The sequence below is a fragment of the Varroa destructor genome, unplaced genomic scaffold, assembly GCF_002443255.2.
Source record: "Varroa destructor unplaced genomic scaffold, Vdes_3.0 BEIS01000003.1, whole genome shotgun sequence".
Classification (NCBI taxonomy): Eukaryota; Metazoa; Arthropoda; class Arachnida; order Mesostigmata; family Varroidae; genus Varroa; species Varroa destructor.
Window position 1 is genome coordinate 34,633,297 of NW_019211456.1, and position 24,492 is coordinate 34,657,788.

Consider the following 24,492-nt stretch of genomic DNA (forward strand, 5'->3'; position numbering starts at 1 on the left):
CAAGAGAAGACAAATTATAAATATATGCATAGTGTATATTTATTTGAATCTTTCTCACAAGTTTGAGGAGCTCATTTTTCTCTAACAATATTGCTTGTTAATCAATTTCAATAGAGCTTTGTAATTACTAAATGTTTTATCATGAATGGTGCAACAAGTCGTGGCAAACGTAAAATATAAAATCTGAAATATGTGGCAAATATACATATGGAATTACTCAGCAAAGACGTTTAGATGAACATCATATAGAGAAGTCTAGTAAGTACGCCAATTTCACGTCATAACTGATCACTAGCACAGACGATATTACAAGCGAAATTTTCCCTATGCCTTAATTAGCAAGTAGCAGGTAGCTTCATCAATAAAATCAAGGGAGTCAACCTTGACGGTAGTATTAAAATTCTCTGTTATGTTATGTTCTTTTGTAATGTGTAACTAGTGAAAATATTTTTAGTAAGCGGCAATGCGTAAAGAGGAAACTTGAAAATCTGAAAGAGCACAAAACCATATTTCAGCACTAAAAACCAAACACTGGTGAAGCACCCACTACCTTCTTGTTTCTCTTGATTAAAGCTGATCGGAAAAATCTACCCACTGCCACTGTTTTGTCTGCTCCTTTTAGTGTGAATAGAGTTTTCATATGGGCTTTACTAATTCACTAAGACTAACCAAAAATTCCGGTTAATCCTTCTAGTTCTTCTTTCTGTATTTCTACTTGTATATCTAGCCCCGTTTCTACAAAATATGCTCGTACAAAAACAGTATTTGGGCAACTTTTTTTACTAAATCAGGCCGATTTTTTTATTATTACCGATAATTTTTAATATATATAATTTACCGATATTTTTTAAATTATTATAAAGTGATAAGCTAGAACTTTATATGATTGCAAATTGTATTTGAGGAGACAAACTGACAACTCTAAAAAGTAGAAATGTTCATATTAAGGCCTCTACAGACTAAAAAGGAACATAGTTTATTAGTGATGCGATGTAAACGGGATCATCTTTAGAATTTTGGAAACGTTAGAAAAAGAGTACACCGAATCAAGCTGTTTTCGACGGGAACGACAGGTTACATAATATTAGAATACTATCGCATTCAAAACAAAAAAAGAATCATATTGATGTTAAATAAAAGGAAATTCTTAGTTTCTGATGTCTAACATTCACTTTGAACATTGTCTACTGTAAATAATGGCTCAGTAAGATCAAATAGAAGACATCGACAAATTTAAAAACAAGCTTTTCAACACAGATATTAGTGGCGAACCGTAACTAGACCCTCAGAGTACCACACATTTTATAAAAAAATTCCAGTTTGTTTCAAGATTGGCCACAAAATGTTCCCTCGTAAAGAGGGTGTATCGTTCAGTACATTTCCTTAGGTTGATAAGGCACGGCGTGAAGCTTACATCAAGCTTCAGCTAGAATGATTGGCATACATTAACCTTCAGCTGAATAGGAACAATAAGTCCGAGTTCTCCAAGAATCCTCACAAGTAGATTAGCATTACTATTATCATCATGACCATTTAGTTACATACAACAGCATAAATTATTAGCCACACTGTAGTAGCTGCGTGCTACTGTTTTCTGCAAATTAGTTCAGGTTTTTTTTACAAAATAATTCTTGAACCATCATAGATTCATAGAGCTAATATATGGACACGCACTTTCACATGCATTTACGCATACATTCACGCACTCGTGTATTTTCATATAGGTGTTACAGATGTCACGTTCTCACTAGTACCAATATCGGCTACTCACTAGCTTTTGTACAAGAGATACAAGAACTTCGCCCGCCATTCACAGGTGGAATGGCTAAAATATCCTTGTAGTATTAAAGCATATATGGGGTGCACGCCAACGGCTTTCGGCTTATCAAATGCACTTTGCACAGACGTCCCTCGAACTCGACGTTACATCCTAAATGATCGTCAGCTCTAGCCGGAAACTTAACAGAGGAATGCTTGAAAACAACGAAAAATCTATTTGGCTAACAACAATGGCAAACAGAGAAATTTTTTCCCGGCTTAGTTCTTGTGCTACAGATTCTGCCTCACCTAACTAGCCTCCTCCACCTCATAGCTAACTGAATATCTTCATCATAAATGTTAATTTTTTAATGATTGACGTATTAGGTTCATTTCATAGCATCACAAAATTTGTCTATGATCGATTTCTAATATATTAAAACAAGACTACCAGCTCTCAAAGCTTTGCAGCAGATAAACTTCGCTCCTGCTAAGAATCCTATGAGTTCCGCTGCCTGGCATTAGGGTTCAGTTTTCTGGACTATCTGTGCCCAATTATAGGTAGTTACGGTTTATGTTCATGCACACGAAAGTGGATGCCCTGGTAAGCGACTAGCAGTACACACAACCTCGCCGACTCGGCAGTTCAGCGGACATTGGAACTACATACTAGCGACACAAATATTCGATTTGTCTCTCTGGCACGCAGTTCTCCCCTTTCGTAAAGTGGTAAAAAGTAATAATGATGGCGAGGAGAAAAACCCTTGTGTCGTAACTTTCACGATGACCTACTAGTTAAAAATGTTGTATATCACGATGCAAAGTCAGATCTCAAGAGGAGGGACATTACATGACTGATGGCAGACCTTAAAGTCAAGCGGGACTATCGACACAAGAATCAGCACGTCGCCCTGGCGCCTCAAGGAGTGTCTGGGCGTTGTGGGTATTGGAAACGTTGACAGTGTCTTTCATTTGTATGTGCCAATACTGTTATTGTATCTATGCGTAGGTACTTCGAAGGGGTCGGCTACCACTACCCCGAACGACGCAGAAATAAAAAACGATTGCTGATCCGCCTTCAATGGCAGCTAATAGCCCAAGGTAGTTATCCAGCCGAGATGAATTCGGACTATTTCCTGCCAGCCAATATGGCGACACAATTGACAGCAGGAACGAACCGAAAAAGCATCCGAGACCTGAAGAAGATTTTTGTGTAACAAATTAAATCGACAACCTCTGTTGCATTCTTTGGCATCTAAAAGTACTAATAATTTAGTTAGGACCAACCTTTCGATTGTAGTATAAGAATGTCACAAGAAAGAAATAATAGCTTACCCGTCGAAAGGTAGAATAGTCCCATTACTACACCCTGCATTGAAACTGGCGCGTGACTGTAGGCGAGTTCTACGGCGGATATCGACGCCAGAATTTCGGAAAGGCCAACAAAAGAGTAGGCCGGTATTTGCCAGAACACCCACATGTCAGCTGCCACATATTCTGTACCGTCGATCACCTAAGTATAAATTACAAATAATAAACATTAATATTAATGCAGTCGTTAAACGCAATTTAAAAAGTAAGTACTTTAAATGCAGGAAATGCATGTGTGTAATGCGAATGATCGTTGGACACGTGTTACCCGTTGTGAGTTAAACGAATAGAATGTTGAGGAGAATTCTGCCAATTCAACTGTATAATATAAACCCAATAAACTTAGCGATGTCAATCCGAATGCCTTCATATACCTGAATGATTGTCTCATTGTTGCGGACTAATTGTAAACGATGCACCTCAACCCCACCTGCACACAGCATCGCTGCCGCAGCACAAATCAAACCAACGAGGATCCGTAAACTTGTCGAAGGACTTCTTTGGCGTCTCTCCAGCTGTGGGTACACACACCGCTCAAAGATTGGCACCGATAGAATCACAAAAATGACATTGAACAGCGTAAGCCAAGCCGTCGGAATCTGAAAAAAAGGAATCGAAATTCCGCCGCGTGTAGTTCTCCGCTCCGCGAATATTTCGCTTAAAATTGTGCCTAAAGTCTAAGTAAATAGTCGTTTCGATATGCAGCTAAAAAGAGTATTAGTGAAAATGATGTTATGATGTGAGCCAGCTCGGCAGCAACATCGAGCTGAATCCACGTTTTAGCTTTACGTAACACAATTCTTACCGTAAACTCCTGTTTACTGTTAATGGGTTGTAGCATCGATGTTGGAAGAAGACGCATATGCAATCCTTGTTCCTAAAAAGCCGCAATCAGCTTAACACTTACAATGTGGACTTTGTATAGGTATAAAAATTAGGTAACCAGTAAATGTTATGTAGCTAAATAATGCATAAAAATAATGGTAATAGTAATAATAATAATAAAGTATGCATATATATGCTAATCGAACAATACTGAATTACTTGAAACCGCGATAAATCTGTTAATTTTTAAAAAATATTACAGCCTTTACGTTCCTTATATGCTCGTTCGTACCTGGAAGCTGGTCTGCATTTGAAAATAGAGTACCCAATACGGTATAAGAAGCGCAAAAACTCCCACCACGAATTTGAGCTGTTTTACATCTTCGACAAGTTCGTTATCAAATCGGCCTCCGAACTCAATCTTCGCTGCGTCTAACCACTGACGTCCCGCCAAGCCGCGGCGACCCCCCATTACGCGATTCTGTTGCCAAGCTTCAATCATCACCTGCATAGCCAGCGCGCAAACCGATGGCGATTAATATACAACAGCATTAGTATCGCAGGGGAAAAAACAGCGTAAGGTTGATTAGGATTTGGTTGTCAAAATATTGTTGATTTTTCCATCAAACAATATTAACTGCAAAGTTAACCTGCTGAAAGAGCGCTTAAGGAATGCCATCCTTATTTCGGCAATAGAATCAGTGAAAAAGGAAAAAACATTTGTTTTTAGAAATACTGATTTGCGCATAAACCATAAGCATGTCTATCTAAAAAAAAACATAACTGATTACTTAATTTTGTCTAAGCTCATATCGGGTACCTATTGCTACTTTCACATGCCTCGCCTCGTAGAGTTTTTACATGCACAAATATCAGTAAACATAGATCACTCTAAATATATTATAGACAAATAAAGCAAACACACCCTTGTCACAGCCGGAAATATAAACGCAAGATTAGAATCATACAGGAGTAAAAATCACTTTCAAACTTGCAACAAATTCGATTTACATTTACAGGAGCTGGTTTCAAGAATCAAGCGATCCCTTATCGCACTTGAATCAACCAACCGCTTCAATGGATCCGTTAACATCAGAGTCCCCACGCAACTTACTTGAATAATACTGTAGAGAACAGGGTGTTCCGGGTTCTCTCTAACGTAGAGCGAGTGCGCGACCCAGAAAAGGATTACTGATATGACCAACACCACTGTGGGGATTACGTAGCCCAGTCCAAATCCACCTGCTGTACTTTGTTGGATATAAGCGAGCACAAGAATGGAGAGAAAAGCCGCCAAGTTCACCACCCAGTAGTAGATCGTAAAGTAGCTTCTGACTGCGGTACGGCTTTCTTGTTTAACCTATTGAAATTATACAGATTAGGCACGATATAAATGGAGGCCTCGGTGCATTAAAAAAAAAAAGCGCCATGACAACGGTGAAGTGGGTACAGTGCCGGCTTGATAACCTTGAGGTCCAAGATTGACCTTTTCAAATTAGTTGAGTTTTGAGTATTAGCTCACCGTGTAGTCACGTGTAGCTAGCATGAACGTTGTTACACTTTCTACACGTAATATGCTCCAAAATGGTCTCCATTTTGTCACTACGATCGTGTAATGGTTTTGACCTGGTGTGGGTCTTTTGATGTTAGGAGTTTTCAGCTTTTACAATCTATACTATCAACTATCAAATATAAAAATAGACCCAGGCAGCATGAAGGACAGTATTTTCTGCTGGATACCTATATTTCCTAGATTTCTCTATATTATAAACCAGCACCATACAAGCACAATTAATTTAATTATTATTAGATTAATACATAAGGAGGCAATTTGCAGCAGGCAGTACGCTAACGATACGTTTTGTTTTGATTAGGAGAGAGAACTGCATCTTTATGTGACCTCTGTTGACAATATAAAATCTTACTTCACTTTATGTAACTAATTAAAAATATTGATGCATAATATCGACTATTTCGTTTTCGCGTTTTATGTCCGATATTTCTACTTCTACGTCGAGAGATGGTATCTACTGTTTATCAACATTCTAATGAATGATAATTGTGGACCCTAAATATCTTTCGGAAGACTTTTTGAAATCGTTGCTAAAATCAGTATATTCCTTTGTTGGTGGATGGCCCAAATAACAAACTCACCTGTTCGGCACCAAAGGGGACAATATTTGCTTTAATTCCGCTCGAAGCAAGCCCAATGATGACAAGTAGAGCATAAATGGTAGTACCACACTGCATTTGCGCGCCATGGTGTTCAACTTGAGCGTTAACAGCAGGTGTGTCAGCTGCATGAAACGTATAAGCTGTATTCTCTACATACTCATTTTCAGATAATGGTGCAAGCCACACATCATCTTGATCAGACAAGTTAAATAAGTGTTTACGAGTTACAGTGCTTTGGTTGTTGTCGGTGATTCGGCAGAGGCCGATAAAGTCGCCCCCATCTGAGTTCTGGTACTGAGCTATTGTCACGAACGCGACAAGTCCAAGAATGTAGACGAGCAGTGAGACCTTCAGGAATTGACATCGAGAAGAATTCGTGTGAACGTACAAATATGCTTCTTGAACTTACCCGTCTTATCGATGTACAGTTTATTAGAGTTAAAAAATGTTATATAAGGAGCCAATATAACCACATATTCTTCTGGCGTACATGTGCTTTTCTCTTTAAAAATCCAGTGGATTTCTAATGGCAATTTATTGGCAGGGTTACCTTTTGTTGATTAACTGTAAATTTCTATGATATGTTGAAAATATCTGTGTGGAAATCAAGCCAAACATGTACGTTTGTAAACTCACTAATATAATCTTGAAGCGGCCACAGGCATCGCCTAGATAACCGGTACAGAACGCGCCGACAAAAGTGGTTCCCGTAAATACGAGAAGGGCCATCATAGCGTCTTGAGATGTCCATGCTAGCGGATGATGATTCAGAAACAAGTAGAGATTGCCTATAGACCGTCACACCAGACAGCAGAAATCGCAGATGTCACGTCTTATGTTATACTAACAAAAACCCGTCATCAACACAGTACTTCCCAATCTGAGAAAAAGATAGTGCGTCAGAAAGCAGCAAATCATTATCGTCCAATTGAACTTGTCTACATAAAACACACTTACCTACCTTGTAGATATGCCATTGTATGTATGATCATGCATGTTATGTTTTATGTAGATTCCACTTCCATACTACCAACCGGCAAGAGCGTAAAAAGCTACGCGTTCGGCGAAAACAGTGAAGAGAATAGCTGCACACGCCAACATTTTTCTCCGACGAAGCCTTTGCACGAACGCCACTTAAACAAAAAAAAGGAAAACACCTTGTCACTATGATTCTCTCTTGTGCCAAATGCGCCCATTTTATGATTATGATATCGAGGACAGCAGACACTGTAGATACTTTTTTTTTGTTGTAATGCACAATGTTATAGCGGTAAATCAAAAATTGGCTGACTATTAATCGCATCGTTGGCGATTATTGTCAACCTAGCAAACTGTCAAGATGGCAGACAAAAATCGGTAATAGTAAATCGTAATATAAGGGAAACTATTTTTCCGGCAATTTAGTAAAATTATTACTATTATTGTAATAATTATAAAGTGCGCTTATTTGGCATCAGAGTAGTAACGGAAACGCTGCTTACCTAAATCTTACGATGACATAAAAAACTGTCAGTATATTAGCAGGTTTTTATGCATGGTTTATAATTATACCCCTTTGAGGCCTCGATTGCTGATACCCGACAAAGCTTTAATAAACTCGTAGCAAATGACTTTATGAACTAAGCTGGATAATCTGTATCCCTTTATTTAGCGCATTTGCAGAACCCGGCTACAAATCCAAGCAGTATAAGCAGTACGAATATATATATGTATAGCACATTTAAGTTCCGATGTGTACCCATATCAGATATTTCAAACTATGTTCTAGTTAGCGATAAATGCGAAAAAAAAACCGTAGGGTTAAGATTATTATATGAGACAATTATATACGTATTTTATTTTCAATAAGCATTTACAACTCATCTAGACGATTTGCTATAGGTAAAGTCTTTAAAAGACCCATTTGAATTTTGTGTCCTACTGCTCTACTTAAAAATTCTTGAACAGCTACAACAAAAGTGCCATAAAAATCAGTATGACCTTTTACTTAGATTTTATTGACACACAAAAATTTTCCTCAAGGTGAAAAATAATAGATTATTGTTATCATTATTATTACAGACCATTAATAATAAAAGTACTAATAAAAAATAAATTTATTAAATTTGTGAACTAGCAACAACTAAAAAACATGCATTGGTATGTTAACAGTATTTTGTTATTTAACTATGTAGCTTATTTGAAAGTTAATTTTCATATTTTACAATTGTCTTTGGATTTTTATGAAACTAGCTCGGCACGAGTCATTCGATTCAATTGTCCGATAGGCATTTCTACAGATATCATAAAGTCATTAATGTCTCTATATGATATTGATATTTGTGCCGTTTGTCAATAATAGCTCATGGAACAGTGTCCACGAATTAATGGACAATGGTTTTCCAGTAGGTGTGTACTTCGATAGGTTTCATGACAAAAGATTCATATTTCTAGCAGAATGTAAAACCAGATATCCAAGATTTACTGATAACCCTTTACTGATTACATTTACTTAAATATTTTTTAATTAAATTATTTATAAGTAAAATATATTTGGGAAGGTACTAGAGAGCATTTACATAAACAATGTGAATTACATTATTAAATTTCAACTTCGACGATTTCTACTGTGCCATAATACCGACGGTAAAAAGGGCCCAATTCGGTTCACACTACCTTTATACGATATATATGTTAAACGATGTTTGGAAATCGGCCAATTTCACAGAGAGTTATTAAATGTCATCATTTGCGTATGAAAATTCGGGCCTCTTAGCACTGATACAATCGTATTAATTTCTCACTTGTACGTGCTGACATGCGGAATGACGTATGAGACCCGGGCTCTGCTACGAAGGATTGATCAGCTAGGGGCACGGGATCCATCGCTTTCTCAAGGTAAATACACTATTTCATAGAACAATTACGCATCACAGGAAAGACGCAGGTCCATGGCTGTTACTACACAGAACTTCGTCGTTAATGGAGTGTTAGTTGAGCATGCCGCACATAGAATTTTGTACTTCGATGTTTTCTTTGGTAGTAATCGCATACGCTCTGCGCGAAGGGTACTGCATAAACTAGTTCTGAGAAAACAACTCTTAATTCGATTCTAATCTAGTGCATTGGCACGATCCATGTATACACAATCTCATGAAGTGCTATCCGTTGAAGGTGTTACCTCCATGTTAAGCTATTAAATAAACGGGCTTTTGTGCGGACGTTCATAACATGAAAAACTTTCGCGTGGTTATCGCCTAGTCGAAACTCGGAAATGCTTCTCGGAACCGACGGAAACCGTCTCCTTCCGACGGAAACAGTCCTCCTTAACCGCTCGGCGCACAGTCAGCTCGTAGAACAAAACGTATATGTTCTCGTTAAAAAAAAAAACAAACCAACAAAGATACAGATAACGAACAAAAGCATGTCTGCTTCTCTCCGCCTATGGATAAGGTCTAATCCTATAGGCACAGTGAAATACGTCAAAACACCAATAATAAGAGCCCTAGATCTCAACGGAAGTTTCCAGAGTGTATACGGACACACGAATGGTACCAGGAGTATACACCCAACGTTTGGAGCGGTTTTAAACCGACCTCAATCGGCCACATCTGAGCTTTTTTGCTTGTTAGTTACCTACATAGAAACAACGCTAATTGTTGTTGTCACTAATTGAACTTGACCGACTCACTTGGGCTATAAGATGTTATCTTGGCTGGCGTTCGAAAACTACCATCTTGGGAATAATCATTGGCTACATCAGATAAAACTGACCATTAATTCTAAGTCTTGAAAGATTCATTCTTTGCACAACGGTGTCTGAGTTATGACTAACAATAAATATTGAGGCGTCAAAATGTAATAAGTCTCTTACCAGCAAACTTATCAACTTGAATAAAAATAAAGACAATGAACTCAATAAAAGAGACAATAATAAAGACAATAAAAGTTGTAGGCGCATAGCCGAAAAAAAGTATAGTAAATATGTAATACGACACAAAAATGTTCTTCAATTTCCCGGTTTTCTCAAACAAGAAAGAAGACGTACGAATGCAAATGTTTCTGGAAACATTGAGTCACTGTAGCATTTCGAACGAGTACTAAATAAGGAAAGCTAGCAAGCCAAATCCTCCATTTGTCCCATAATACCTGGATTCACAGTTCTCCATAATACCTGAGCTTAAAATTTGTGCCGCAGTTACCTGAGCTGCTGTGAGTATTCCTTGTTTAATTTAGGCCCGTCTTTTACACTTTGTCCTTCAGGCATAGTTGAAAAAATAGCAGCTTTGTGAATTTCAAAACACATCTGCAGGCTCGTGTTTTTCCTTCCAAATTTCGATTTCACCTCAACGCCTAAATAAAGGTACACATCGCTTGAATCATACCATAAATTTCGAATAATTAACAGTTACGATTAAGTTTCAACTACCATATTTAGATAGACATGCTTTGCCGGCAAAAGCTGTTTAATATACGGTAACTATTCAAATTGTGCTATACAGTACCTCAGTGACTTAATCCCAGCTGAAGCATACTACTGAGCTTTTTAAGAAAATGCGCAGAGTGCCAGATGTTCCTTACGATGTAATGATTCTATTATATAGCAATTTACTAGCAATAGTTCCAAACTCAATTCCATAATCGAAGGTAAACATACCATCTCTGAATAGATATGTTACCACTGTCCGCGGTCCGGGTATAGCATAAAACAAGTTCAAATGTCAAAAAGACAAAATGTCATGTATCTCGTTTATAATGTTCAGCTCATACGGACATTTTGGTAATCTCAAATTAATATCACAGAATCAGAGGAATAGCCTTTCGCACTTGAATTGCTCTGAAGCTATTATCTGAAAATAAATATTCTGCCAAAGATGATAGTCAGGAAAACGACTGTAAGTAATTTACTTTTTTGAGGAATTACTTAAAAACTTTATGACAGTATATACTTAAGCAGCTCTACCACACACACTATTTTAGTTTGAGGTAGTCAGATCCCAATCAGACAGAATCACACCTATGCGTTTGTTCTGTCCTCCAGTATTCGAAAGCACTACCGAAACAGCTGGAAACCGATCTTGATCTTAAGCCCAAAATAATTGTACGCCTTCAGTATGATTTCTCTGAGAATTGAAAAAATAATGCTAACTTCATTCATCAGAATCACACAACTTCAACAGAATCACTTAAAGAATATTTAAATATAGGACAAAAAAATTAATTACTTTTATATAGTTCGCATTATTAGTTTGCACATTGAGACGATGTCAGTTCGACACAGATGCTGTTGTACCATTTCAATATTGTGGCACCCTTCTAAGTCGATGGAAAACTACAGAATTGTATTTTGGCCACTTTTTAGCTGCTGATGAAAAGTAGCAATTTTACTTTTGCGCCGTGATAATGCTACTGAGTATGATTATCAGTTAATAAACGAATCGTAGCGGAAATATAAAATAAATTAAACAATATTTAAGATTCGTCAGTTATTCACTGGCCTGCTTTTTTGTGGGTTGTTTTTGCATCGTATACGGGCATGTTCGCTCACTCAAGCCAATGGGTATCAAATTGTTTTACCTCTTAATCGTGTAGTGCTTAGAGAATATAGCCTGTTCTCATGTAAAGTCGATCAAAAGCTACTCGGTAATTATACATTAATATCTTCTATCATCATCATATTTGTACAAGTTATTTATTGACCTCTAGTAATCTATAATGTTCATCTCGTGATAGACGAAATTTGCAGTCATGTTTGAATGGGTCATACAGAAGATTTGAAATCAACTATGACAATTACAGAAAATCTTCCTATAGCCTTTCCGGCACGTTTACGGCTCGATTGACGTTCTGTTTCATGCGCCTCTACCTCTTTTATGTGGGCAATAGCTAGCAGAAGCTACAGTAGCGAGAAGTGACGATGACCACCATTCAACTCACCCGGAATTCGATCTCCATTGATGACCATACTTTGTTCATGTTCATCGTTTAGTGATGTCGTATCACCCTCATCTGACACAGAGCTCCGCTGGCCGCTGTTTTGCGTAATGGGCATTTTCTGTCATTGATTACCCTTGTTTTTCAAGAAACTTTCGATTGTCCCGTCGCATGGACACAATGGTTTCAGGCAACTAAAAAATGTCCGGATCGGTTCCGGCACGAGACCTTTCTCGTCTTCGTATCCTGGTTGGTTGTAACAAATGAATCACATGGGTTAGGTTACATCAGTAACTTCCAATGAATTTGATTTTCAAAGGTTCTCATACACCTGTATTCTGCTTCCACTGCCATTACGGTAACTTCCACTTCAGTAAAATGTAATCCTCACAGTTAACTGTTCCAATTAATAGGCGCATCATCGGTGATACAGGCCAAGGGGCCACCTCAAGCAAACGTAGAATTAATAACAGGACACACAAACTTGACTTGCGGCCTAAACTTCGATTATAGCAACTCAACTTTTTTCACATTGTTCATGGGCTTGAATAACTTCAACCTTTCTTATCGAAGCCTAGCTGACTGCATCAGTATTATACAACTGAAGCTGGTTTGTACGTCGCCGCACAGCTGATCATAGGGCGAGCGATTCACCTAAGCTCATGGAGTAAGACAGAGTTGTCCGTGCTAATTGCATCACTGTGTCCCATGAATCATAGGAGAGATTCACTCAGTACATCTACCGGTTTACAAAGGAGTATTTATCTAGAAGAGGATACTGACGAGTAATCACATGATAAAGACTCGATAAAAACTAGTTGTCAATAAGTGACAACCATGATAGAGGCAAACTCGGAGGGTACATCTACGTTGTACACTCCTGGATTCGTGAGTCGGTCTCTGTGTACCCCAATTGAGATGTGAATATATTCGGAATACTCACATTACAATAGATTTGGGTACGACTATAGTTAAAGGAAAATTATTTATCCTTTACAAAATCGTTACAAACACGTAAAAATCGCGCACGGACTGGTCGCATTAAATCTTTCTCATGTGGTTGGATTACCCGCTGGTTAGTTTTAGGCCATCGAGAGAACGTATGTGTTAATCGATGACGGCTCAGTGAATCAATGCATTTTTGTTTACTTGAGGTACCGCGAACGGGCACTCTGTGGCAAAGGACGGTCCTCTCCTAAAGCCTCACTCGGGTAAGATAAACAGGGCGGGATTTTTAAAAAAAATTGCCAGCGATATGCCATATCATGGCAGAACGTTAAATTGGTTCTCCTGGTATGGTAGTAGGGTATGATGATTTCATTAAAAAGTGCATACTTAAGAGGGGTTAGAATCGTGTCTTAACGATACTGGTAGGAAACCCGAGGTGGAAAGAGAATCTGATTTAAGACACTGATGCATTTGCCGCTCGAATGACTAAGTTTTTTCAGTCTCTTGATAAACAAACATAACAAACAGTACTTTATTTTTTCTTTACGCTGATTTATCCACACAAGAAAAGTATTTCTTTTGACTTCGCCTAGCTAATCTGAAACAATTGGATTACCTAGATATAAACAACATGCTTGCATCTGTTTTGATCTTTTAATGAAAAGTAGTTTGGACACTCTACTAGTATGACATACCACGTTCTTTTCAGTTAGTTAGACTAATCTTAGCGAAGGATATTATTGTATAGTTTAGACGAGACAGGACTATACGCGAACAGCGGACTCCACTAAGGATAGACTTTTTCCGTTTTATAGAAAATTGTCGAATATAATGCAAACAACTTTTTTGCGTCGTCTGGTTCCTAATATGACATAAAACATTATCTAACAATTTGTTGTTCTAAGGTGGACCCGAAATGCATATACATAATTGATGTTGAGATATCTTGCGCATGTTCATACATAAAATAATAATGGTGTTGGCCTACCGACAACTAACGCTAAAACTGAAAGCGAATATGTCCATTTCTATTAAATAATAATAATAATAATAATAATAATAATAATAAACAATATAATATAATAATAATATAATATAATATAGAATAAATACTAATAAAAAAAAGAACTAAGCAGTACGATAAATCAACTAATGCTGCTAATACATTGATGAACAGTACATGCAGATGGAGAACAATTTCTAGGTTCTCTAAATCGCCTAGGCTTCTGTAGGTTACAGTAAGAACAGACCGCGAAACTGATTGCGACTTATTTTGATACATGCCAAAACCTTTACGGGAAAGTTAAGAGGCGATAGCACGTTTTCAACAGGAATAGGTTGCTCCGGCGGAATGCGAGGCTTGTTACGTCGCTGATATGTACAAGCGTCCACCGTGAGTCGTATATATAATAAAAGAGCATTTGCCTACAGAACAAACGATTATCATAAGGTCAAGTCATGTCGATTTAGTTTCTGCTAAGACTGCATTCAAAGAACGTCTGCATTCAAACACTTATATAAGGACTTGAAGTTAACAACTAGCAACTTGTCCTGCCAACTCACGTGCCGTACAGTCGCTCGCAATTGCTACCTTTCTTCTTAAAGAGGACTAAATCATTGGCTATTTTTAGGAAAAAGTGAACCCACTGGACACACATAATAATTAGGAGCTAACTATAAGGTAAACGCACACCAGAGGAAGGAAACTTATCGGTAGAGCCAACTCGGTCAATTGTAAAATTTCGAATATATCATGTATGTCATTATCTCATGTCAGTATTATATTATTACACATATCAGGAAGACGCTTTACATAATTCAAGACTTCGTTATGTTATGTTGGCCTAGATACGATGTACCCTGACACAGGCAGACGTTCTTTGAGGTAAAAACATGTTTGACATCTTTGCTAAATGAGCCAGCAAGGTCCTGGTATCGTTCCAATGACAGCGCAAAGGGAACGTATAACTTAGGATCATGGGGTGGTCCGAATTCGAAATTGGGCATAGTCATACTTTATTTCGTGCTGGAAGCCAATTGTCTGAAGTAATCTTTCACGGCTGGGTTATCCCACATAAAAGGCGGAAAACCAGGTTCTGATATCGTCGAAGACGGCTATAGAATGAATGGTAAGTGAGCTTAAAAAGTACAAGCGGCACTCCGTTAATATAAACTATTACCACTCATAAAGGTCAACAGAATCTAGCTCTTTTAATTATTATCAACACGACCGTTGTACGATTATTTTAACGAAAGATGACTGATTGCACCGCGTGTTTAGATTCAATGTGAATTCTACGTTGTGCATAACCTGACCGTAATTGGCTTCAAGATGTTCCACTAATGTTATCCGTTGTCATTAGTTTTTCCCTTGTTTTCTAGATGTCTAAAAAACTCTTTCTGCATGAAGCCTGCCATAGTCCTGTGGTATATGCTTTTCTCTTGTAAGAACGTCTCCACTCTATAGCATAGAATCTAAGTCGCGTAGAATTTATATTTATTACATTACTATATACAACAAACGGCTAGCAAGTGCTTTTGTGAAGGACCAGGTGACACTGTAGAAGAGATTTGGCCTAAGAAAACCATACTTCAGTCCCGCAATATGGTATCGACGAGTACGGTTGGCACTTCTTGTTCTGTTTAGATAGTACTTATCCAAGTCGACAGATTCGTCTCCTTAATTATCTTTCGAAGATGCACGTCATGTTCACACTAACACTGCAAGGCAGAAGCATTAGGTAATATTAAAAAGCTTAAATCGTACGAAAATTGTAGCCAAATCTAGCATATACGACTAAACTTTAATCGTATGTGCATTGTTAGGGGTTACTTTAACTTCAACAGTAATTACGATTTCAATTGATAACGTTGAAAGAAAAATTAGAAAATTAATTCGCCATGCAGACTGGATGTCCTCGCAAGCATTAGATTGCTACTAGCATAGAGCACATGTTAGCGGAACAGATCCGTCCCGGGAATCAATCTATTGTACTTAAGACGATCGTAATGGTGGTGCGGAAGCAGCATGATTAAGGACTTGTGAGGTGGTTTGAGACCGGGCACACACATGTCTCGGTTCTTTTTAGGAAGAAGCCGGACGTCTGAAGCAATATTTAACGGCAGCCGGGTGTGAACGCTAGAGATGTTTTTGAGTTCCGGCCGATGCGGAATGGTAAATAGCCCGCTAAATATTTTTGGAGTCGTCATCTGACGCGTTGCTTGTACCGTTCCTAGAGCGTATTTAGAAAGAAAGGCCCATAAGTTGCTAAAAACTGGGCGTAGCCTTATCGGGACGGCCATGGATATATCTGTTCAGAAATCACTCGATTTACTCGAGATGCTCATTCAGCATTTGATATACACACGAACATATAATACAAAACCATCTTTGACTATGTAGTGCCTGTAAGGCTAATAAAATAATAAATAAATACCCTGGATCTCCGTAGCCTTTGAATATACTGCAATGAACGCATTTGGTTTCGTAGCAAATCCGCTTTAATGCCTATAGTTGATAGATAAAGTTAAATCCTGTAGCTGTGAAAAGTAAATTTCTCCCAAGCTAACTTTAGTAAAATGTAATCTGTTTGTGTGATGATTTTTCGTGATATGCTTTTATGTTAAATAGATACAGATTGTCTCATTTAATACGGTAGTTTTTTTTAACCTTTTTAGCTGACAGTTGAGTTGTTCGTTTCTAGAAAGTCCTTGTTAGTTTAATAAAATACATGCTGTATTTAATATATTTGTTATAGCTTTGCCGCATATAAAGGTGCATGCACACGTCTCCTCTCACGGGAAACTCATACTTTCTTTCCGTTACGTTATCTGGAACTCCATACTCTCTATGCCAGGAGCCGTGTAATATTGGTTTCTTTCTCTGGTGCGCGTAAATAGCAGTTTCGTTCCTCGTATGCAATAGCAGGCCGTCCGTATTCCGTGGAGCATTGGGTGGTATCTGACGTATCTATGCGTAATATGTTATCGTTGTTTTCTCTATTCTAGGGATCCGCATGTACCGTGATGATTACGTTTCTTCTGTGCGTACTACGATGCTACGTGAGTGATTCAATCCAGCTTGACTTTACTGTGTATTACGTTCGATGAGCAATAGAAGACCCTGATGCAAATTCAAAAAACGAAACCGTTGTTTCGTAAGTTGTAGTGGTCTGCTTTTATTGTCCCTCTAATCTCGATGGAAAGTTAATTGGGCATATTGGTAAACCCATTTGCTGGGATGTTACTCTACTGGTTGGATGTATGCATTACGGGGGTTGCAATTATTGTAGATTGTTGGTTGAATATGGTTTGAAAATTTATCGATAGCATACGCAAATTGATTTTTGGGTACACGACAACGTTCGCGTTCCACTGTACCACGGGGCTGCGGTATACCTCGGTTACCAGCGGTTTTTGTAATACTTTTCGCGGCTTCATAAAGCTCAGGAGACAGCTCCACTTCCAATCGGTCGCCAAGAAAGATGATTTACGCATTCTTGATACTTTCCGAAGTGTATTTACGTATGAACAGATTATTTATCTTTGCCGTCAATGCTATAGTTCCGGTGCTATGGTGACCCGTTACGCCAAATCTATTGCGCTCGTTTCATCAAGAGCTTTAAAGCTCGGGTTTTTATTTAAACAAAAAGCTGCTGCTTTTTATCGGGATATGATTTAAGAACTTGTAATGCTGTTTTTCAAACTCAAGCTTGTTTAAAAGCTGTACCGTCGACACTTTACCAAAATCATATGAAGAATCTAAAGAAAATTATAAAAATTGTATTTTTTCTTAGAGCTTCCTGAACTTATCAGAGTATTGCTTCTATGTTCGACGTGTTAGTCGGTTACTTTATTAGTGACATCAAAAGTACGACGCGCCTGTATAATGAGAAGTTTTTAAGACTGTCACTTTTACGTATCAGGATTACCGCGGCTGTTCTTGATCTGCTGGCACATATGCACAGAGTTTCACCTGGTGTTGTATAGTAATGCATGCACGAATGCGTTTTTAAGGTAATTTATGTCAGATTATCCTTCCCGAACATCTCCCGTTTTCCGTAAAAAAATTTTCAATAAACTTTTGCATTTCTTCTACGCCTGGAACACAAAATTCCGTTTTCCCAGTTCACTGCTGATAATTGGGTATTTGTTCTCAAGGTTTAATTTGTCATTTTTCCTTACCAAAAGATTGTCCTCACTTACGTCCTTTTTAATCCCGCATTTATTACGCGACAAACTTTTTTCCAACTATTTGTTTTGTCTGTCGTGTTTGTTATATACACATTTTTTCCTTACATATGTTTTTCCCCTTGAATCATGCAACGTCTAAATGTCTCTTATAATATTTCGTTTCTACGTAATTCATGTACAGGCGACGTAGTCTATTTTTCTGATTGGTAAATTTGAAGGTGCTTTTGGAAGTTTAAGGTTTTATTGCTGAGATTACAGAGCTGCATCGAGACCAATAGGTGTTCACATTGAGATTTCGGAACTTCCAGTTCTGTTTCATTGCATTCGTATTGTCTTTTCAAAAATCGGCTGCTTTATAAAATTGTCAAGAATCTTACCTGGCTAACGACAAGTCCTGTCTTATTCGATTTGTCCTGCGCAATATTTGCGTGTCCGGTTTTTCTATTGTTCATTGTGTGTCGGCTTCAAGATGTTAACATGTTGCTTTTTTCGGGACCTAACCATGTCGCATCTGTATTGGTCGATATTATACAATCGCTTAAGCTTTACGTTGATCGTTTGTGTTACGTGACTTTCCCTAGCTCATTGTCACCTGACATCTTTTTGCTAAGATGTCGATACTCTAACATTCTCCCCTGAAATTGGTATTCGTGCTAGTAAAAGATAGCAGCGAAGCAAGCGAGAGTTATGTTGGATCTTAACTAAAGGTGTGGTATAATAGTTTCTTTTTGATTTCTCACAATGAAAATTATTCAATTGAGATCAGGATCGCGGATTTTTTTAGGTTTGCCCGGGGTTAGCTATTTTGCTAGCTATTATCTTAATTGAGTAAATGAGCTTTAGGGGTGTTATGAAAGAGACAAATTGCTGATATAAACTAGAGGAAGGGGGTCGCTTCATGCACTAGAAATTGTTAGCATAGCAAATCAGGACACAGAACCCAAAGAGCGACCACGGGCTAAGATGGGACATGCTGGGTTCAGCGTAAGAATCTATCGTAGAAGAGCGGGCAGTAATGCACGTTTCGAATGTTCAACAAGCGATTTAATAGGTCGTCACAAGCAAAGAGCCAGAACTACAGGTCACTAGTCGCTTCTTCCTAACTACTACGCTTTCATATGAGCTCTTTTCTCGCTTGCATATGTCGTTTTTTGGATAATTTCGTGAAGCTCCTACAGAGCTAGACGTAGGTGATACTGTGTTTGCTATTGAAGGCAAACGGCGGGCACAAAGTAAGTAAATTACGTTGGACTAACTATGATCATTTATATATACGTCCTGCTTTTCTGATTTTTGTATTGGCAGCCTTCTCTGCAATTGTTCTGGTATGCTTCGGATTTTTGAGACCGCTGTAACACTACTGGTGAGTAAATACTGGTATGTTACTGCATTGACTTTCAGCATAGCGTCCTTGATTAAAAAGGGACAGGCCAGAGACTCTTAGCTGTTTCAAAGCAGTGTTGATGTCGTATAAAAGCGTTCTGGAAGCTTAAATACGTTCCCCCAAAGCACGGGTGCTGAACGTGACCGTGTTATTATGCATGGTGCAGGAATCTTCAGTAATCAGACTTTATGTGACTTTTGGGAGTAGTTGGATTATTTTTAAAATTGCTTACGGGGCTAGGAGGGTCAATTAATCTTTCGCTTATTAAGTGAGTCTCTCAGCACTCACCCTATATACACCGTCTCCTTTTAAAATGCCTACAACGTAAGCTCCAGCATTAAAAAATAGATATTTATTTTGCCGGTGTGTTTAGTGGGGCTTAAAGTTTTTAGAGAGGTAGCGGACAAACGCACACAGTTCCCCCTGACAGGGTGTCATAACTTATTGAAAGTATTACTTGTTACTTTGACATACTCTTAACACCAGGAAATTCCATTGAAAGCGATACAGTAACGTCCTTTTATCGACATTTCTTTTTTGCGGAGGCCGAATGCCAAACAAACGAGACGGCATAATCTGGACGACTGGTTGTGATAGGATTTTCGTTCCAACGTGAAACAAGTATTTCTTAGAAAATAAATGATGTAATAGGATGGCAGAAAAAGGTTAAGCAACCTTTGGCTAATTCATACTTATCTGATGTTTTCATTTGGCATCTGGTACCTTGGTATCAGTCGTATGGAAACACCCAGGAGTCCCAAGATCTTCTAGAATCTTTGCGGAATTAAACTCACATGGAGACCATAACGAGGAGCGCAGGTATTTCGAAATTAAGCAATATACTCTAGAAAAGGACCACCACCGTACTTCAAACTACTGTCCCTGTGTTCAAAATAAAATGTAAGTCTTTTAAAGAAGTTTGCAAACATTCTGTTATTTTTTTTCTACTACATTCACAGATTGTACGTGCATAGATTGCAAAAGATCCATCTAACACCTTGAAGTAGCCCAATGAGCGAAAACTAATTTAGTCCTCTACTTCACTTATGTTTCCGTGTATAAATAAATCAACTACGTTTGTATGTAATCTCAAGTATCTTCCTTATGTAAGCTGTATGATATATAAATAAAAGAAGATGATGTACTAATGGTGTATTCACCTGTTCAGAATTAGCAATAATCTGGGTGGAACTAGCCTATATGTGCCGCTAAGGATCCTGTGGCCAAAACAGCGCAATACTTGCTCTAATTATTTCTAACAAAAATGAGTTTGCACTCGCTAAAGGCGCAGTGACGGTATCGCCGGTTACTACTCTGAGATCTAAGTGATCAGTCGACTTGCCAAGAATAAAAACATTTTTGAAAATAGATTGCCTTTACCTACCGAAAACGAGATTTCTTAAACAAGCTTGAAAAATAACAACCTTACCCCGCCACGACTATGTATCAAGTAAACTGAATAATATAAGAAGTTACTTTTTTTGAGAATAATCTCAAAGCTCTATAAAAGCTAAAAAAAGTGACAGAAGCTTTCAATGAGGAATATTATGCCACATATGAGTAGCTTTTTTCGTACTATATATACCTCATGCTTACAGCAAGCTTACTTACTTTTGCAAAACTGCCACCCTCTAGAAGTGAGGTTGAAGGCAACTGCGCTCTGGGCGGCATTTCCGACCCTTCTAGCACTCTCCATAGGATATCACACAAAGTTAGATATGTGTATTTGCACAGGAGCCTTCCATGAACAACTGTCGTTAGTGATTCTGGTGTGCTATCTGTCATATTCGTGCATTTATTGTCGTCGCTGAAGCATGCCCATGAAAACACCACCCACCAAGAGGCTAGGGTCCATTGAATGCTTATACAGGATGCACCACGTGAACCATACGTGAATTGATGCCTACTAAATGGTAAATATCAGTTCACGCATACAACAGTCATTGACGCCTTTGAGTCGATTATCATTACCGTGGCTGTCGACAGCTTGAAAACCCTCCGTACACTGATTGTTGTGTTTACAGCCCCGTCACCTCTACCACCAACAAGTGCAGGAAATTGTGACCTTAAAGACCTTTGCGCAATGCTAACAGTTTTTGGTAAACCTAGCAAATCTTGACAATTCTACGCTGACTTGAATTTATATAATCATTCGATTACGCCCAGTAACCGACTAGACATTGTTTGACTCTTCGTATTTTCTGGTCAACATATAGTATGGTGCTTAATTGGAGTCAACCTCTTGGATAGATCATCCTATAAACAAACCTCTGTGAAACCAATTACTTTTGCTCGTCCCCCTTTACAGTTCGTCTTTCGTATACCGATAAACTCCAAATAAGCCGAGGTAATTCTGCGTTGTAGATCCTTTATAAATAGCGGCGCGTTGCCTAGAAAGTATGTATATCCTTTGATCAAAGAGCGATGCAGTCCCACGGCGCATTTTAGAAATGCGAGTTTAATTCGTTCGTAAGTTGTGTCAATAAAAACGTGTTCCCATATTACCTGGGTTCCGTAGAAAGCTACCGGAACCACCTCAATTCCGAATCGGCCTAGCGGCGTTCGTAGGGGAAGAGCAGTTTGTATACCCACACTCGCCACCATCGTCTGACATAGTCTACGCCGTGATGCGCTCTGCGAAGTTCGGCCTTTTATATGTAAAGTCACATTCAGAGACTTGAAACTGGTTTACATACTTCAAAGCCGTCCTGCCTAAATGGAGCGCATCGGCAGCAACGAGGCGGCGTCCGCAACGATATTTCATGATTTCCGTCTTGTCCATATTGATCATCAGCCTCGTCTAGTCAACGAGAACAAGAGAGCTTGCTGCATATGAAACCGGCCCCTTTCGAAGTTCGCCATTAAGCGTCTAGACTATATTTCTGTAAACGACGATTCGTTGCGCCCACGATAATAACACGCTTCGCAAGCTGCCTATGCTTATTTTAAGGTGACAGGTCTTTTCTTTGACAAAGCTTGTAAAATGATAAGCCATGTTAGATTGATGCTTATGTCGTGCTCGTAATTGAAACCATAAATGGACTAACTTTTACAAGTCTTTAGGATCCGCGCAAATTCGCTACTTTTAAGTACAATGTCGGGTTTAGTGCTGAAAGCTCGATACCAGCATTATATTGTATTATCGGAAAACACAGAAAAGCTATTGGAAAATGAAAAAACAGACCGGATCGCACTCATTTCTTCCCTATCTTTTCGATTCGAATGATAAAACCACGACAGCTGAAGTTGTGCGTAACAGTATGTGCGCTAATTTGATCTTTAAATAAATAATTTTTTTTTAATACGCGGCGTGCAACGACCGACTGAAGATCAAATGTGATATCCAAGTTTAAGAGATATTAGAAAAAGCATAAAATGAGCGGTTGGACATTGATTTTTTTCTTCTACAAAGGCAGTGTAAGGAACAGCTTGTATTTTTCGATATGACAAACAACATGTGACCCTTTATGACGGCTGCCGTTCAGTCACTATACGTCATAAATTTGAATTCTGCTCGAAATAGGTTTTTGGATCCCATACGCCATTCGTACCGTCCCCTGACGACAAAAGAGTCCAACTTTATTTATGCTAATTAAAGCTGATTCAGGATTATCTTTACGGTTTTATTGAAAGCTACCTATTGAGAGCCTATGATGTTTATGATCAATGTTAGTAGAAAATCGATCCGCAGTTTCATGCAAGAGGATGTGGTGCTCGTTGTGTTTAATTCTGAAACTTGTACTACGTTACTCCTGTGTGACGGATGTATAAGCCTTTCGGCTATTGGCAACAGGCGCGTTTCAACTTGTCAGCCTCTTTAAGGTTTCAATCGTATTTCCACGTTGGGCGATGATTGTTTCGTAGTGCCGGTGGGGTAGTTGTTGTATGACCAACTTGTAATTTAGCAAATAATACAGGCTTTGCAACAACGTTTGTCATTTAATGCTGAATGGCCTGAGAGGACGGGCGAGTGACTGCAATCAAAGGAAATAACTAGCTTAGTAGACTGCAGCGTACATTCGAAATAGTGAAGTCGATGACATGAAGACTTTTCATGGAAACCAGAAAATGGAAATACCACCGGGTTAAATCAATATACCAAGCTTGCTTCTATGTTGTGTGTAGATTAATTAAACATTTGCGTCATCAAGGTTATAGCAGAAACGTAGGATTACGTAAAAATTATCATCCGTACTAATTTCATGGCGCAAAAGATGACTACGAGTAGATTAAAGCCTGACCCGCATTTGGAGCCGGGTAGGAAAAAGTGAATCTGAAATTTAAGCCGAAGCCAACAATGTCTGGGTTATTAATAACTCATCGCAAACAGGATAAAATACACAGATTACGCTTGTTATATGTTTACAACTTTACGGTGGTGTGGCATTCTAACAGTAACCCATTCCGCCTCATAAGATATCGAAACACTGTCGGTAACTGGCGCAGACTTCATTCTTTTCAAGATGCCTAATAGAGACTCCTATCAATTTCTGCTCAACGTTTTGAGACTTAAAAATTCCCTACAAACAAATACTTGTAAAGCTTGGGTCGTATTAAAAGCCCGCAAAAAAAAATGCCAGCAATGTTTGCTGTCCCCCAATTTCCCCAAACCCGTTTTACATTGTGGGTCTTAAAGAGTTTTTTCAGTATTCATGGACGCTGGTGGGTTTCAGTCATTTTAGCCCATGCAGCATTACATTGGACACTCACGCTTCGCTGTTTTTATAATCAGTTAGGTAATGTACGGAGGGACTAAGGAATCAAAAATAAGCTCTTATTTTTAGCGCCTCGTATACCTATCCACCAGCAGAATTGTCGTTCGTATCGCTGGCAGTCCAAGTCGCCTGTCCCGTTTGAATTAGTCTATACACACCCGTAATATAATAACATTATAATAAACAACTGCTTTGTATTTCGATTATCCG

At 38.5% G+C, this 24,492-nt stretch overlaps 1 protein-coding gene and 1 long non-coding RNA gene across 11 annotated transcripts; one reads left to right on the plus strand and one right to left on the minus strand.

The window, feature by feature from the left end:
- Positions 1–21: 21 nt before the first annotated feature.
- Positions 22–13,173, minus strand: LOC111247164 (solute carrier family 15 member 4-like). Of its 2 annotated transcripts, none has more exons than XM_022797791.2 (10): positions 12,046–13,173; positions 7,164–7,262; positions 6,766–6,917; positions 6,109–6,477; positions 5,069–5,314; positions 4,313–4,459; positions 3,935–4,006; positions 3,504–3,728; positions 3,094–3,271; positions 22–2,954 (listed from the first exon to the last, which is right to left on the minus strand). In XM_022797791.2, the coding sequence occupies exons 1-10, from the start codon at positions 12,158–12,160 to the stop codon at positions 2,758–2,760; spliced, it is 1,800 nt and encodes a 599-aa protein (XP_022653526.1). In that variant the 5' UTR covers positions 12,161–13,173; the 3' UTR covers positions 22–2,757. The 2 variants fall into 2 exon arrangements, with proteins under 2 accessions (XP_022653526.1, XP_022653524.1); XM_022797789.2 differs by having other exon boundaries at positions 4,247–4,459.
- On the plus strand, positions 10,164–23,220 carry LOC147756871 (uncharacterized). Of its 9 annotated transcripts, XR_015322828.1 has the most exons (4): positions 14,414–15,119; positions 16,999–17,052; positions 20,302–20,386; positions 20,527–23,220. It is a non-coding gene; the product is annotated as an uncharacterized LOC147756871 (long non-coding RNA). The 9 variants fall into 9 exon arrangements; XR_015322834.1 differs by lacking the exon at positions 14,414–15,119 and adding an exon at positions 10,164–10,471 and having other exon boundaries at positions 19,489–23,220; XR_015322832.1 differs by having other exon boundaries at positions 19,489–23,220.
- Positions 23,221–24,492: the final 1,272 nt, after the last annotated feature.

Excerpts from the sequence above, each read along its gene's own strand:
- LOC111247164 (XM_022797789.2), bottom strand. The coding sequence starts at position 12,160 with ATGCCCATTACGCAAAACAGCGGCCAGCGGAGCTCTGTGTCAGATGAG. Across the intron at positions 7,263-12,045 it reads CAATGGAGATCGAATTCCGG|TGGCGTTCGTGCAAAGGCTT; the intron begins GTGAGTTGAATG and ends TTTTTGTTTAAG. Across the intron at positions 2,955-3,093 it reads ACTATTCTACCTTTCGACGG|GTCTCGGATGCTTTTTCGGT; the intron begins GTAAGCTATTAT and ends AATCTTCTTCAG.